General features: G+C 37.7%; 1 protein-coding gene across 1 annotated transcript in view; it reads left to right on the top strand.

Moving 5' to 3' along the window:
- The window catches only part of LOC122789941 (glycerophosphoinositol inositolphosphodiesterase GDPD2-like), a 146,288-nt gene that overhangs the window by 100,423 nt on the left and 32,847 nt on the right, over nt 1-13,018 (top strand). The window contains exon 5 of the mRNA XM_044057418.1: nt 2,888-2,916. Within this exon, the coding sequence (XP_043913353.1) occupies nt 2,888-2,916 (29 nt within the window). The remainder of the gene's footprint in view (nt 1-2,887; nt 2,917-13,018) is intronic.

The raw sequence follows: 13,018 nt of genomic DNA, 5'->3' as shown, positions 1-13,018 counted from the left end.
CCACAGTGGTCAGGAAATCCTTCTATGTGGCACACCTCATCACAAAAGGTTTCTCATCCAGAAAAAAAGAGGTCATTGTTCCCCTCTACTCATCCATCATTAGACCCATTATAGAGTACAACGCCCCTTTTGGTATGTACCTCACAAGACATTTACAACAACTGGAAAGGCTGAAAAATACCTCGTAAAGAGGATTACTGGCCTCAAACAGACGCCTTATGCAGACCGTTTCAAAAAACTCCAGCTTTACTCCATCGCATATTGCCTACTCAGAGGCGATCTCTGCCTAACATACAAAGCTATGTCAAACCCAGAGCTGTTAGACATGCTTCACTTAAAGAAATCCCAATCCCTGCAAGCTACACGCTCTAGGGACCTAAACCTTGTTACCACAATAAACAGAACATGTTGGATGGATAAATTCCTGTCTCAGAGACTTCCCATACTCTGGAACAGACTACCTATCTATGTCAAACAGAGCTACTCATTAGCACTCTTCAAGAAAAATCTTGATGATTGGATGGGAAATAGGAAATTCACCCCGGGGATCACTTCTGTGGTTCTTCTTGACAGGGGCATAGGAAAATAATTTTCTTGGGTGGCGAAAGCCAGGGTACTTTTTGGCTAGGCTTGTATAGGCCCCAGGGCCAACAGCCTAGTACCTACCTATGAAGCTATGAACCTCTATGCACAATTTCCACATTTGTGTGTCCCATACCTAGTATTCTCTTCTATACTTCTCATTCTAGGATAACATAACTGTTGTTTTAAATTCTTTTTAATTTTATATATAAACCGGGGTCACGTACCTACTGCAGTCATCAGCAAACTTTGTCAGCCCCAGACCTTTAGTTTTTGCTTGTACTTCAGAGAAACAGATTCCAGACAGTAGAGGTCCCAGGAGTGATCCCTGTGGAACACCACTGATTACAGGTCCACTGTTGGAGGTAATAAAGATGTTTCTTGTTTAAAAAATACATTAAACAGCTGCAGACTGTGTTTTCTGCTGATGGTTATGCCTCACATTCCTCAGCATATTAAGCCTGAAGTCACAGTTTTACAAAGACAGTGTAGCTATTTGATTTTCCAGCAAAACCAAAATGTTCTCCTTACTCTGAGGACTGTCTATCAAGCAGTTGGTATCTGGGAGTGTAGCGGCATAAAGCAGCACAGTGTCCTGAAAAATCTGGAAGTGTGTGTGCTACTATTACATCATGCAGCATCTTGTGACAAGAAGTTTACATTCACTTTATATGTCACAGTTTGCAGTTTAGCATAAAGTTTTGTGCTGGCTGGAGTTTACATTTTATCTTAATGAATTAGCAGAGGTTTATGGCAACAGCTATATAAAACCGCTTTAATCTTGAAGTATTATAAGTTTTTCCATGAAAGCATACGTTCATTATGTTTGTAATGAGCAACTATTATGCAACTGAAAAACCTACATTTCAGTTTAACATCCTGTAATATGACCACTGGTTATTTTTTTCTAATAGCTGAAGGTCCATTGATCTGTTCTGTAACATAGTGTTTGTGCTAAAATCTGCAGGAACTAATTAGGCAGTAGGCATGTAGTATAGAACATTCAACAAATTGGGTAACTGGCTAGGCTTAAAATGGTCCATAAAGGGCAACTAGCCTCGTATGAATCTATGAAAAGTAAGTCATGGTTAAAAAACATCAAGTTGCATAACAGCAAAGAAAATGTTAGTAATGCTATTGAGAACTGAATTGTCCTAGTTGTAACATAATCTCATAAAACTTCTGCAAGACTAAATGAAGACTACCAACATTCATTTCCATGACTATTGTCTGTTTACTGGTATTCCAGATTTGCTCAAACTGCAGAATATTTTACAAGTACTTGGCACCACTCAGATATTTGTTGTGTCTTCTGGATGTGAGACTCCGATTGTACTGTTTTGTGCTCTAACTAAAATTCATGAATACAACATATAGTGATGTGCCCTGGATAAATTCAAAAAAAAGATTATATACTATTGTAGAATGATCCAAAAGAAAAACTCACATTGTGCAGTATTTTAAGCAAATAAAGGATTGCCATGTGTTTGATTACATGTGATATACAAAAATGTCTGTGCCATGCAAACACTATTATGTTTCAAGTCCAGTATACCATCCCATAGACCAGATAGAAATGGGCAAAGTTTAAAGTGAATAGAAACTGAGAAATTGTGAAAAGTTTTCTGTCTCCAATTCAGTTAACTCATTTTGATTTTAAATGTGTAGTGCGTTTGATTTTTCTCTTCCCTTTTGGATGTCAAGTTAACATAAATACAAAAATTGGCGTTCTGATATTTGTATGCATTTCTAATTCCAGTATTCCTCTGTACATTTCCGCACTAAAAGTATGAAAGCTAAACAGCTTGTCTTGTAGTAAATGATACCTGCAATAGTTTCAAAATTTCAGTCTGTGAAACTGTCAACTTTCTAATAAATGGAATTGATTTCCACTGCACATATTCTATATAATTTACCTGATTTTGGCTGCTCACACAGAGGGAATATACTCCACCAGAATAGGCAAAATTAATGTTTTATAAAGGTCTACCGTGGTGCTGAGATCTCTCTTTTACATGGATTTAGATAAAGTCCTGCTTGCTTTAAGACTGTGTCCCTGATTTTTGGACATTCTCCTTAAAAGTAAACGTGTCATGTCATTGATTACAGTCCCAAGACCTTTAATATATATAACTTTATCAAGTTGTACTTTATCTAAAATTGCCTGTTAGCTAAATGTGTGCTTAGAAAAAAAACATATATTTGCATTTATATTTATTGACATTGAACTGTATTCCTGTACAGAATGCATAATGTTTATGAAGTACATCAGTATGTGAAAAGTTTTTTTTGTGATTTTTAACAGGTATTGTAGCAGAAGAACGTTAAGGGCAGGTAAGTACCTGTCTTTTCTATAGATATGTAGTAGCATTTTTACTTCTGTTAGGGACATCTGTCAGTGAATGCTGTTTTTTCTTTAAACCTGTAAGTATTTAATATTTGTACTTCTTTAACTGGTAACCCCCCCACCAACATACACACACTGCTCCCCGTTTTCTAAACTGCAGGCCTGGCTGTCATTCATGTAGTATAAAGATTTTTCAGCACAAACTAATTTTTACACTTCATACATTCACAAAATTCCAAAATTTAACCTGAATTTAATAACTCTCGATAAATTAAAATGTAATTTTTTTCTATAGATGGCTTCCCAGCTTAACTATGTAAATGGGAGCAAGAAGCCCTATTGCAATCTTTAACAATAGTTTTCAGCTCATGAGATATTGAAATATCACCATCCAGATTATAAACAATCTGTTATCACAGTTACTCCAAAAGTAACAGACAATCTTCCAGGGTTAGGTTATTTTCAACCAATGTCCCTTATCAATGTGGATAAAAAAATAGCAAAGTTCTAGCTCCACACCTGTATGAGCTACTTCCCAATCAATACAAGACCACCAGAATGATTTTGTGAAAGTGAGTGATATAACAGACACTTGGTGGGAGCTAGGTACTTTTCTACTCACACACAAACAGGGCTGGCATAGTCATCTTTGATAAAAAAAAAAAAAAAAAAAAAAAGTCTGACTGAGTGAAATTTTTCTGTTTTGGGCATTGAAACATAGCAACTTTGGAGATCCCTTTACTAACTGAATTAGAGCTATCTATTCTTCAACATCATTTGGAGTTAACATTAATGGGGAGGGTATCTGAAGCAGCATACATAGAGATGTACCAAACAAGGATGTCCCCTCTCCCCAGCATTATTTTTGTTGGTCATGGTGGAACTAGCATACCAGGTCTAGTGGGTACAAAAATATAAGGAGGACAACTATACAAAAAGTAAATTTCTACTATTTATAGACGACTGTGCCCTATTATTGTACCCAACGTTCTGGAGGAGGTGTCGTACTTTTCCTCACATCTTGGAAGATCTCAGGTTTTCACTGTTAACTTGTCAAAATCAGCAATCATTTGCAACAATAATATAGGGGATATATATATTATCAGGCTTTGAGACACCAATGGTCGAATCTACTTTTTAGGTTCCACTGAAGTTTCAGACCTAACTCTGACCACAGAGGCCAATCTCTCGCAATTTGTAACTACAATCACGGACTTCCTTCCAAAAGGTAATCACTTTAAAACCCTAACCGGAAATTTCCAAGCAGTAGAAATCATGATCATTCCCTGTATTGTGTATTTTGCTCAGAATATCCCCGTCAGTGTCATTAGCTACATAAACAGTTGTATACAGAATCACCTGGTAAACGGCAGTAAGAAAAACTGTAAGTGTATTTGAGAACCAACATAATTCAAAGGCAAATGTGAGTACAGGCATACAACTAAGTTAAGAAAAATGTAATCCAGAGTATCAGAGTTACCCAGTACCTTTTCTCAAAATGATTTCCACAGCCTTATTTCTTCTTGAGCCATGAAAAATTTTTATTCCAACAGAGAAAACATCCAAGTGTGCATAAGATGAGTGCTTTTGCCAATATCAGATGTGAGTTTACAAAGAAAAGTCAGCACTCGTCTGCCCTAAATATAACTGTAAATTCAGAAATAAATCTCTCTGGTGGAGCTGCCGTATTAATAAATTGTATAACAAAAGAAGGAAAACAATGAAGCTTTGGAAGAAATCCCGTTCTTCCTACCTCGAGACGATGCTGAAACACACCAGCGTAGAACTTAAAAACACTATTAGACAATGTAAGCAGAGTATGAACTTAAGGTTGCTGCATACACTAAAGGAAACCAAAAATCTCTGTGTCAGAAAATTAAGAAATAACATCCTACAATGCACTGAAATCTTTCATAATATCACCCATTCTGACCTCAATGATATAGCTAGTATATTAGCAGACATATTTAGTGTTGACTTTACCCCTTCTACCTACTTTGTTGCCCCAGCTATCCCTGAGAATTTACTTTCCACTGTAATCACAATAGAGCAATTCTTAGAATCTCTGTCAAAGGTTAAAACTAATATTTCCAGAGGAACAGTCAAGATACTAGGCTGCATTCTTGTCAGTACCAAGTATGTACTATCTGAGCCTCTACTGAAACTGTTTAACTTCCACCACTCTACAGGGTTTTTTTTTCAGATACCGGTAGAAAAGTTACTGTGGCTCTCCTACAGAAGGCAACCCCTTTACAGACGCAGGTAATTACAGGCCCATCAGACTGACCAACCTTGTATACAAAGCCGTGGAATGTATCAATGCAGAACTCATTTATGCAGGCACAGGCAACATAACTGATCTCGACCCTAATCAGTTTTGTTTTGTGAAAGGCAGGTCTTCTCTCCAGAGCCTATTAAGCTTCTTTGAAAAGGTTTCAGAGGCTGTGGATAGTGGTCATTTTGTGCATTGCTTCTCTTGACATTATTCTACATGCTGGTATTGAAGAATTAGAAAAGCAAAATGTAAACCCTTATGTTGTCCACTGGATTGTGAATTGGCTTATCCAGCAATTCCATGTTTAAAAAGTTGCTAGTTCCTCTCTGAATATAAATTTTTAACTAGTGGGGTGCCACAGTTATCAGTTCTATGCCCTCTCCTGTTTGACATTTATTTTGCAGAATCAACCCAATATCCTGGAAATGTGGTTGACCAAATTTGCTGATGACTGGCAAAGTGGGCACTTTTATCTGCTCCAGCAAGGGCTGGAATATTCATATAAATGGTGTTTATTCATATAAATGGTGTATCAAAAACGGTCTCAAACTAAATGAAAAAAATGCAGCCTAATAGCATTTTGCTGAAAGATTGTTCTTACCTCAAATGTTATAAACATTCTCTTCAGACAGATGCACTCATAAGAGACCTAGGTGCTTATGTGGAGAGCTTTCTCTCATTTGATCATCATGTTTTCACAACAGTCAAGGAATCCTTCTACCTGGCCCAGTTTCCAAGGGAATGTGTTCATGATACAACAAAGTCATCCTACCACTCTACTCTTTCCTTATCAGACCCATCATTAAAAACAATGCCCCTTTGGAATGTACAGATCCAAGCATAGCACTCACCTGGAAAGGCCCCAAAGATTTCTAATCAAGAAAAGTCTTAAATCATTCAACTTCCCCGACAAATTAGCATGAATCTCCTATACTCAGTAGCATATTGGTTGCGGCAAAGTGTGGTCTTTGTCTTGCTTTTCGAGAAATTTGTCCTATTTTTTACAAAAGTAGTGGCTCTAAAAATACCTGCACTAAGGACGTAAATCTACACTAACAAATACACAATACTTGATGAAGAGATAGGCTCCTAAGTCAAAATATTCCTAGCCTATGGAATAAGTTACCACTACAGATCAAAGTGTTACTTTGACTACCTTTTAAGGCCTAGTCTCGATGACTGGATGGTTAAACAAATTTACACCAGGGTTATCATGTACTGCCCTGCTCAATTTGGGAGATGAGTACTATTCAGTGCTTGAAAAAAGTGGCAAGAACTTTTAATTTTGTCTGATTAAAGGTGTATATGGCTAGGCAGCTTATGTTCCCTGTGATCGCATGCCTAGTATGTTGCTATATTTCTCAGATCTACAGACTCTTTCTGAACAGAACATCTGCTAGGCTTGGTTTATATTGTTCAATCAATGGAGAGTAATATGAAATTAGGATACATCATGGTAGTGTAAAGGGGAGTTTGGTCTAAAGGAATTTGAAATTGGTGAGGTAGTAACATTTTAATTTGCAAAGGATTTGTGATTGGTCCAGAGAAGAATGTTGCTCATTCAGATCATTCTATAAACCAAGTTTGCATTATTACACAAGTACTTAAAACTGTTGTGCATATTTCATATTCACTGGCTTATTTCCTTGTCAGAAAAAATATTTAGCAGTTCTTTGGCTAGTCATTGGAACAGAAGTACTTCTAAGAATACAGGAGTTTCATAAAAAGAAATAACTTAAATTTTATTCTTAGTTCCCCAAAACATTCCAGTGTGTGTAGCACTGTGGTGACTGACATCCAAGCAAGTATAATATAGCCTTTGGTACTTTGTATAGATTTCCATGTTGTCGGTGATAAAATCGCTTTCATCTTCGGACTTCATCATATCAGTAGTCTGATTAGAAACTGTAGCGAGAGACTGGTAATTGAACATATATATATATAGACAATAGACATAGAAAATAGAATAAAAAGTAATACTGTGAAATTCTTTCATAAAGTATCCAATTATCCATTATAGTATCAAAAGCTTAGTATGTTTCATATGGTTGACTATTTTAAAATTACTCCCTTGTTCAGTTATATGCATATTTTAACTGTTTAGGTTTTCCTACAACATTCAGATAAGTAATTTTCTTTTTTCATATATTGCCAGATATCAGCTCACAAAACAGCTTAAAAAAGTTTAGTTTTATTTTGCAACATTGATTGTCTATGACAAGCTATGTGAAAAAGTATTACCTAAGTTATTGTACCTTAATAAAAGAAAGCTGCTTTAATATGGTTTTACAGAAATAACAGAAAATAATCATGCGTATTTATTTCAGCATACAGTTGTTAACGTTTTGCTGGTTAACCCAGTAAGTTTTCTTATGTTGTCATTAAGTTATTCATTTTTGCTCTTACATGAAAGTTGTTTATGCCCCAGATCATAACATAGGCAAGTTTATAATGCTTCTGAAAGTCTGTCTCATTAATAACAACCACTTATGGCCTTTTTTGTTGGCATTTTACTGTTACAACAACATAATCTGCCAACTTGGTCATCACAAGTTTTTCTTATTTCCTGCTGCTTCATAATGCATGCATCATAAAGATCTTCACTACAGGAAATCATGAACATGATTTGGAAATGGAATTCATCCCCAGCAAGCAACAGTCTCATGGCAAGATTTTTTTCTGTGGTCAGGCATCCCTGGGAATTCATTGTTGCACTCTTACACTGTAGTCACTATAGGACAGCTGAGCTCATTGTGTGTTATGCTCCGTTCTTTTTGTCTCCTGAAGTAAACTGTCACTTCACTCTGCTTTTTCAATGAGTCATTTTCTTTTGGTCTACATCAGTTTATAACAATGTCAAGTTGTTGTTGTTTGTCTTTCAGCTTTTTCTCGGTTAGGGGTTGCCACAGCAGAACTCCGGTCCGCTAATGATTGGCAGTAGATTTTCACAAACGCCGAGGTGCCAGCTCGACGTCCAACCTTCAACGAAGGCACGCCCATTTACCCATGTCTTTCGAACACCACCCAACTGTGGGGAGGACATGCAGACTCCACACAGAAGGCACTCCCTGCACTCCAGCCGAGAATGGAACGGGAGAACCTCTTGCTGTGAGGCAACAACGCTACCACTGCACCACCGCGGCTGTTATGTCAAGTATTTATAACAAAAAATGTTATGTCTGAAATAAGTGACTTTTTGTCTTGCTTTACAAATATATGCCATTCCCTGAGAAAGTTGCCAGCAAGTGATCTTGCAGCTGTCAGAGTCCCACTTGTAAAAATATTTATTCTGTGAAAAACAAAAGCAAACTGTAAGATATTGTGCTCAGACTACCATTAATAACAGTCATTTCCTAGGCCATCAAAAACACAGTAGGCTTATACGGAGTGTACAAAATTATTAGGTAATTCTACTTATAGTCCTCCTAGTCTGTCTATGAAAAAGGCAGGCAAAGTGAAGTATTTATATAAAAAATAAATGCAGAAAGTCTCACTCAAAACTTAAAGAATAAAGCCTATGGAATCTTCAAAAACCTCTAAGGGTAATTCCAGGCCTACTATTCAAAGCTGAGCTTCTCTGCTGTAACATGCTAGAGTTCAGACCCATCCAAATACTTTGAGAGGTGACGTATGTGCCATATATTCTCAGCTCAGTACTACTCAAACTTTCAGCATGGAGCTGACAGAACAGAAAACATCTTAGCGGCAAAATACTTCACTTAAAACATTAAAATGAATATATGAATTAGGGTAACAGTGTTTAGAAAGAAAATCTCTCTCTGAACACCACCACAAGATGCCCATGTCATGAGTTGTTTATGAACCAGTTCAGTTTCACCTCTAGAGACCATCTACATTTCTGCTACCTCTTTTCCCACTGACTTTTTGTCTGTTATGGAGAAGATCTCCAGTGACTGGATACTGGTAGGGCAGATACTCATTTTCAAGCAGGAGTACAAGAACCAGGTGTCCGATGATCAAACATCAGTCCCCTAGATGTCTGAAGTTCCTGTTTCCTATGTGATTTTCTGTAATTAATGAAATGTGTGAATTAGTTCAAAAGGGTGTGACATATTTCAGAGCTGAACCCACACCAGTAGTGTAAGGATTCTGACCTCTTATAACTCACCCTGCTGTCACTAGGGAACAGGTCCTTAATGCTCTCTCTAAGGCCAAGAGCACTGCATCAGTGGGCCAAGACAATATCTTAGGATGCCTTTTAAATATCATAAAACATGACCTATCAGGCCCTCTGGAATTGCTATTTAACTGTAGCCTCCAAACAGTCTCTGTGCCTCATGAGTGAAGAACAACAACAGTCATCCATCTGCACAAAGGTGGGCCATCTGCAAATCCTGGAAACTACAGACTCGTAACTCTCACTAGTCTTATATGCAAAATCATGGAAAGAATTATCATGGAAGTGATCAATAATGATATAGTAAACCTCCAGACACTGGACCCAACCCAATTTGGTTTCATCAAGGGCAGATCATGCCTATCAAAATGGTTCACACTGCCTAACTTGACCTGGCCAAGGCGTTTCACACAGTACCCCACTTGGGCATTGTTGACAAACTCAAGAGGTTAGGTACAAACCCATATGTCACATGGTGGATAGCCAACTGGCTCACATCAGGACCCAGGAAGTTAAAAAATGGGAAGACCACCTCTAAAAAGAGGCCAGTCACAAGTGGATTCTCTCAGGGATCAGTCCTTGGACCACTCCTTTTTGGCATTTACTTCTCTGAAGTCAAGGCCAATGACAGTGGTCTGTGGCTGACTAAATTTGCATATGTTTACAAATTAAAAGCTGCCCTTGAATCCCACACACTGACACAAATGTTCTCCAGGAAGGGCTGACACAAACAAACAACTGGTGTCAGAACCATGGACTAAAACTAAATGCCAAGAATGCACAGTAGTATTCTTTGAGAAGTCATCCACCCCTGGTAACTATCGTATTGGCAACACACTCCTTAGAGTTGACCCAGTAGTCAGGGACTTGGGAACACACACACAGACCATCACATGTCTACAGTAGTGAGAAAATCATTCTGTGTTGCACAGCTTATAAACAAAGGTATGGCATCTAGGTCCAAGGAAGTCATTGTTCCACAGTATTCGGTATTCATCAGACCTGTCATTGAGTACAGTGCCCCCTATCGTATACACCTAACTAGGCATATCCAACAAATGGAACCCCCGCAGAGGTTCCTCACTAAAAGAATACAGGGTTCAAGTAAAATGTCCTATGCAGACCACCTGAAGACCCTATCTCTGTATTCTGTCTCCTACAGGCTGTTGAGGAGAGATCTATTCCTGCCATATGGGCCATTGTCAGACCCTAGTCTGATGGGTGTCCTGCATATCGCCAAACAACCAGCAGCGGAATTACCCATTTTAAAGACTTAAACATTTCCTGTGATATAAGTAGGACAAGCTGGAGAAGACAGGTATGTATCCCAGTGCCTACCCCTTCTCTGGAACAGATTCCCCATCCATGTGAAGCAGAGTTCCTCCCTAACCCAGTTCAAGTATAACTTGGACAGTTTAAATGGGGAACAGGAAATTCATCCCTAGTTTGGCATCTATGGCTCTAATATACATAGGGAACCTGCAAATGGTTCATCTTCCAAGCCCCTGCTTACACTTATCAAGGGTACCAAAACCTGTAAAATTTGGGATGCGTGGCTAGGCTTAAAAAGGCCCTTGTGGTCATTAGCCTAGTAAACACCTATGAATCAATAATGAGGACGATGGAACCACCCCATACTGATTCAGAAGAAGAAGATGCCCACGATCCGGCCAACCCTGATTAAACATCCTTGCCTGTGAGAATCTCATGAGAATGATAATTCTGTATAGTAGAGCTTCTATCCATAAATGTGAATAACCAGTTGAGAAGGTCCAGTAAGAAACTGCACCCCCCCAAAAAAAAGCCTGTAGCCATGTCCCTTTTTATAAAGTTATTCATTATACTTTTAAAGCAAGGAAAACACATGCTGACCATCTCCCAAGGAACAATACAGTTTTATCGACTCAGAAAACTGATGTTTATGTAAAACCTGGTTGCTGACCCATGCAAGATTTAATTAGAATATCAAAAATGGTCAATTTTAAAATCAGTACTCAGAATTTTAACAGATAAGAAAAATACTGAAGTTAATAAAAAAATTAGTGCAGCCATACCCCAATAAAATTGCCAAAAATTAAACATACAGTGTTTTATTTCAAAAGCGTTTGGATTTTTGTCCTACCAACATGTGACTTGTAAAGTTTATTTAAGAAACAGTGATTGTTAACAAACAGCCTGTGGAAGCTCCACATGATTTGCACACACTTAAAAAAAAAAATTAAATTATATAATAAGCAATAATTATGATTAAAAATAATCTGCTAGTTAATGATTTAAAGCAGTTATCTTAAGTTTACACTTAAAATTAATATTATAATTCAATCCAGGTTTCCTGTTTGCAGAAAATAACATTTGCCAATTATATTATCAACAGTCTAGCACCGTTTCAGTGGTATCACCTTTAGGTCTCAGACCAACATTGGAAAAAGGAAAATAAGGGTAATCCATTAACCAAGCAGACCCTTTTTAAATGTTATCCATTGGAAAATAGGGTAATCCATTAACCAAGCAGACCCTTTTTAAATGTTATCCATTGGAAAATAGGGTAATCCATTAACCAAGCAGACCCTTTTTAAATGTTATCCATTTGCATTGCTTTAGTTATGATGATCTTCTTCTTCTTTTGGCTTTTCCTGGTTAGGGGTCGCCACAGCAGTTCACCTGTCCACTCATGATTGGCAGTGGAGTTTTACGGTGTCAAGTTGCCAGCCCATCACCAACCTAGTTATGATAAAAACAATAAATCACTGAATGGGAAGATTAGATCCCATTCTAGTAGATCAGTGGCTACTGTTGCTTTTTTAGAAACATTACAGTCCATGATGTATGTGAAGCTGCCACACTGTCATCCTTCTGTACAATTTCTAGATGTTGCATGTTAAATTTCAAGTCACAAAGCTTAACAGCCCTGCAGGAAATGCTTTAGACTGAACCACCCATTTATGAAGCCTAAAAGGTACTCTGCATGGTACTTTTCCAACTTATACCCATGAATGCTGCACTAATGGTCCTTATGGTATACATAATGCAGCTATGTGAGATAATATCCGAATTATCGTTACTTGCATTTCGAGTTTTGAAACGCTGGTGGTTTTTTTCCAGTGGTATAGTTGGTCACATTATGTAACAAACTTCATTATATCAGCTGTTAGGTAATTACCAGGCTTTCCCTTTTCTTCATGTTTGTGTGACCCTAGAGTTAGTATGTTTAATTTCTGGTGGCATGGGGGGCTTTGGCCCCAAGTAAAAATTTTTATTCTTCCATTTATAATTTCAAATATAGCCTGTTGGTTTACATTTGGGATCACTTTTTTGTTGATTTTAGTTGCGATGAATGGTAATCACAGATGAGTTTGTTCACTGTTTTGTGTTTTGATCAAACTCACTGGTGATCATTCAACTAATATTTATACATACTGTTCTTTTTGTCGTATGGTCCTTAAGCCTGCCACAAGTGCTTTTCATTTCTGCAGTCTGTCTGTGTGCCTTTCCCTGAATGTCAAAAGAAAAGAAACAGCCTACAGTTTCCTGTATTTTGTATGCAAGCTCCCCTTTAATAGCTACAGTGCAACATTGTAGCTACTACACCCGGGGGATGTCTTACTGCTGAATAATTTCTTACAGGAAACTCAACATCTACCTGCAGACGAATTCTGAATCACGTACAGTAGACTCC

The sequence above is a fragment of the Protopterus annectens genome, chromosome 15.part0, assembly GCF_019279795.1.
Source record: "Protopterus annectens isolate FY-2018-M chromosome 15.part0, PAN1.0, whole genome shotgun sequence".
NCBI lineage: Eukaryota > Metazoa > Chordata > Ceratodontiformes > Protopteridae > Protopterus > Protopterus annectens.
The sequence above is the reverse complement of the archived record's forward strand: the minus strand, read 5'-3'. Positions and strand labels throughout refer to the sequence as shown.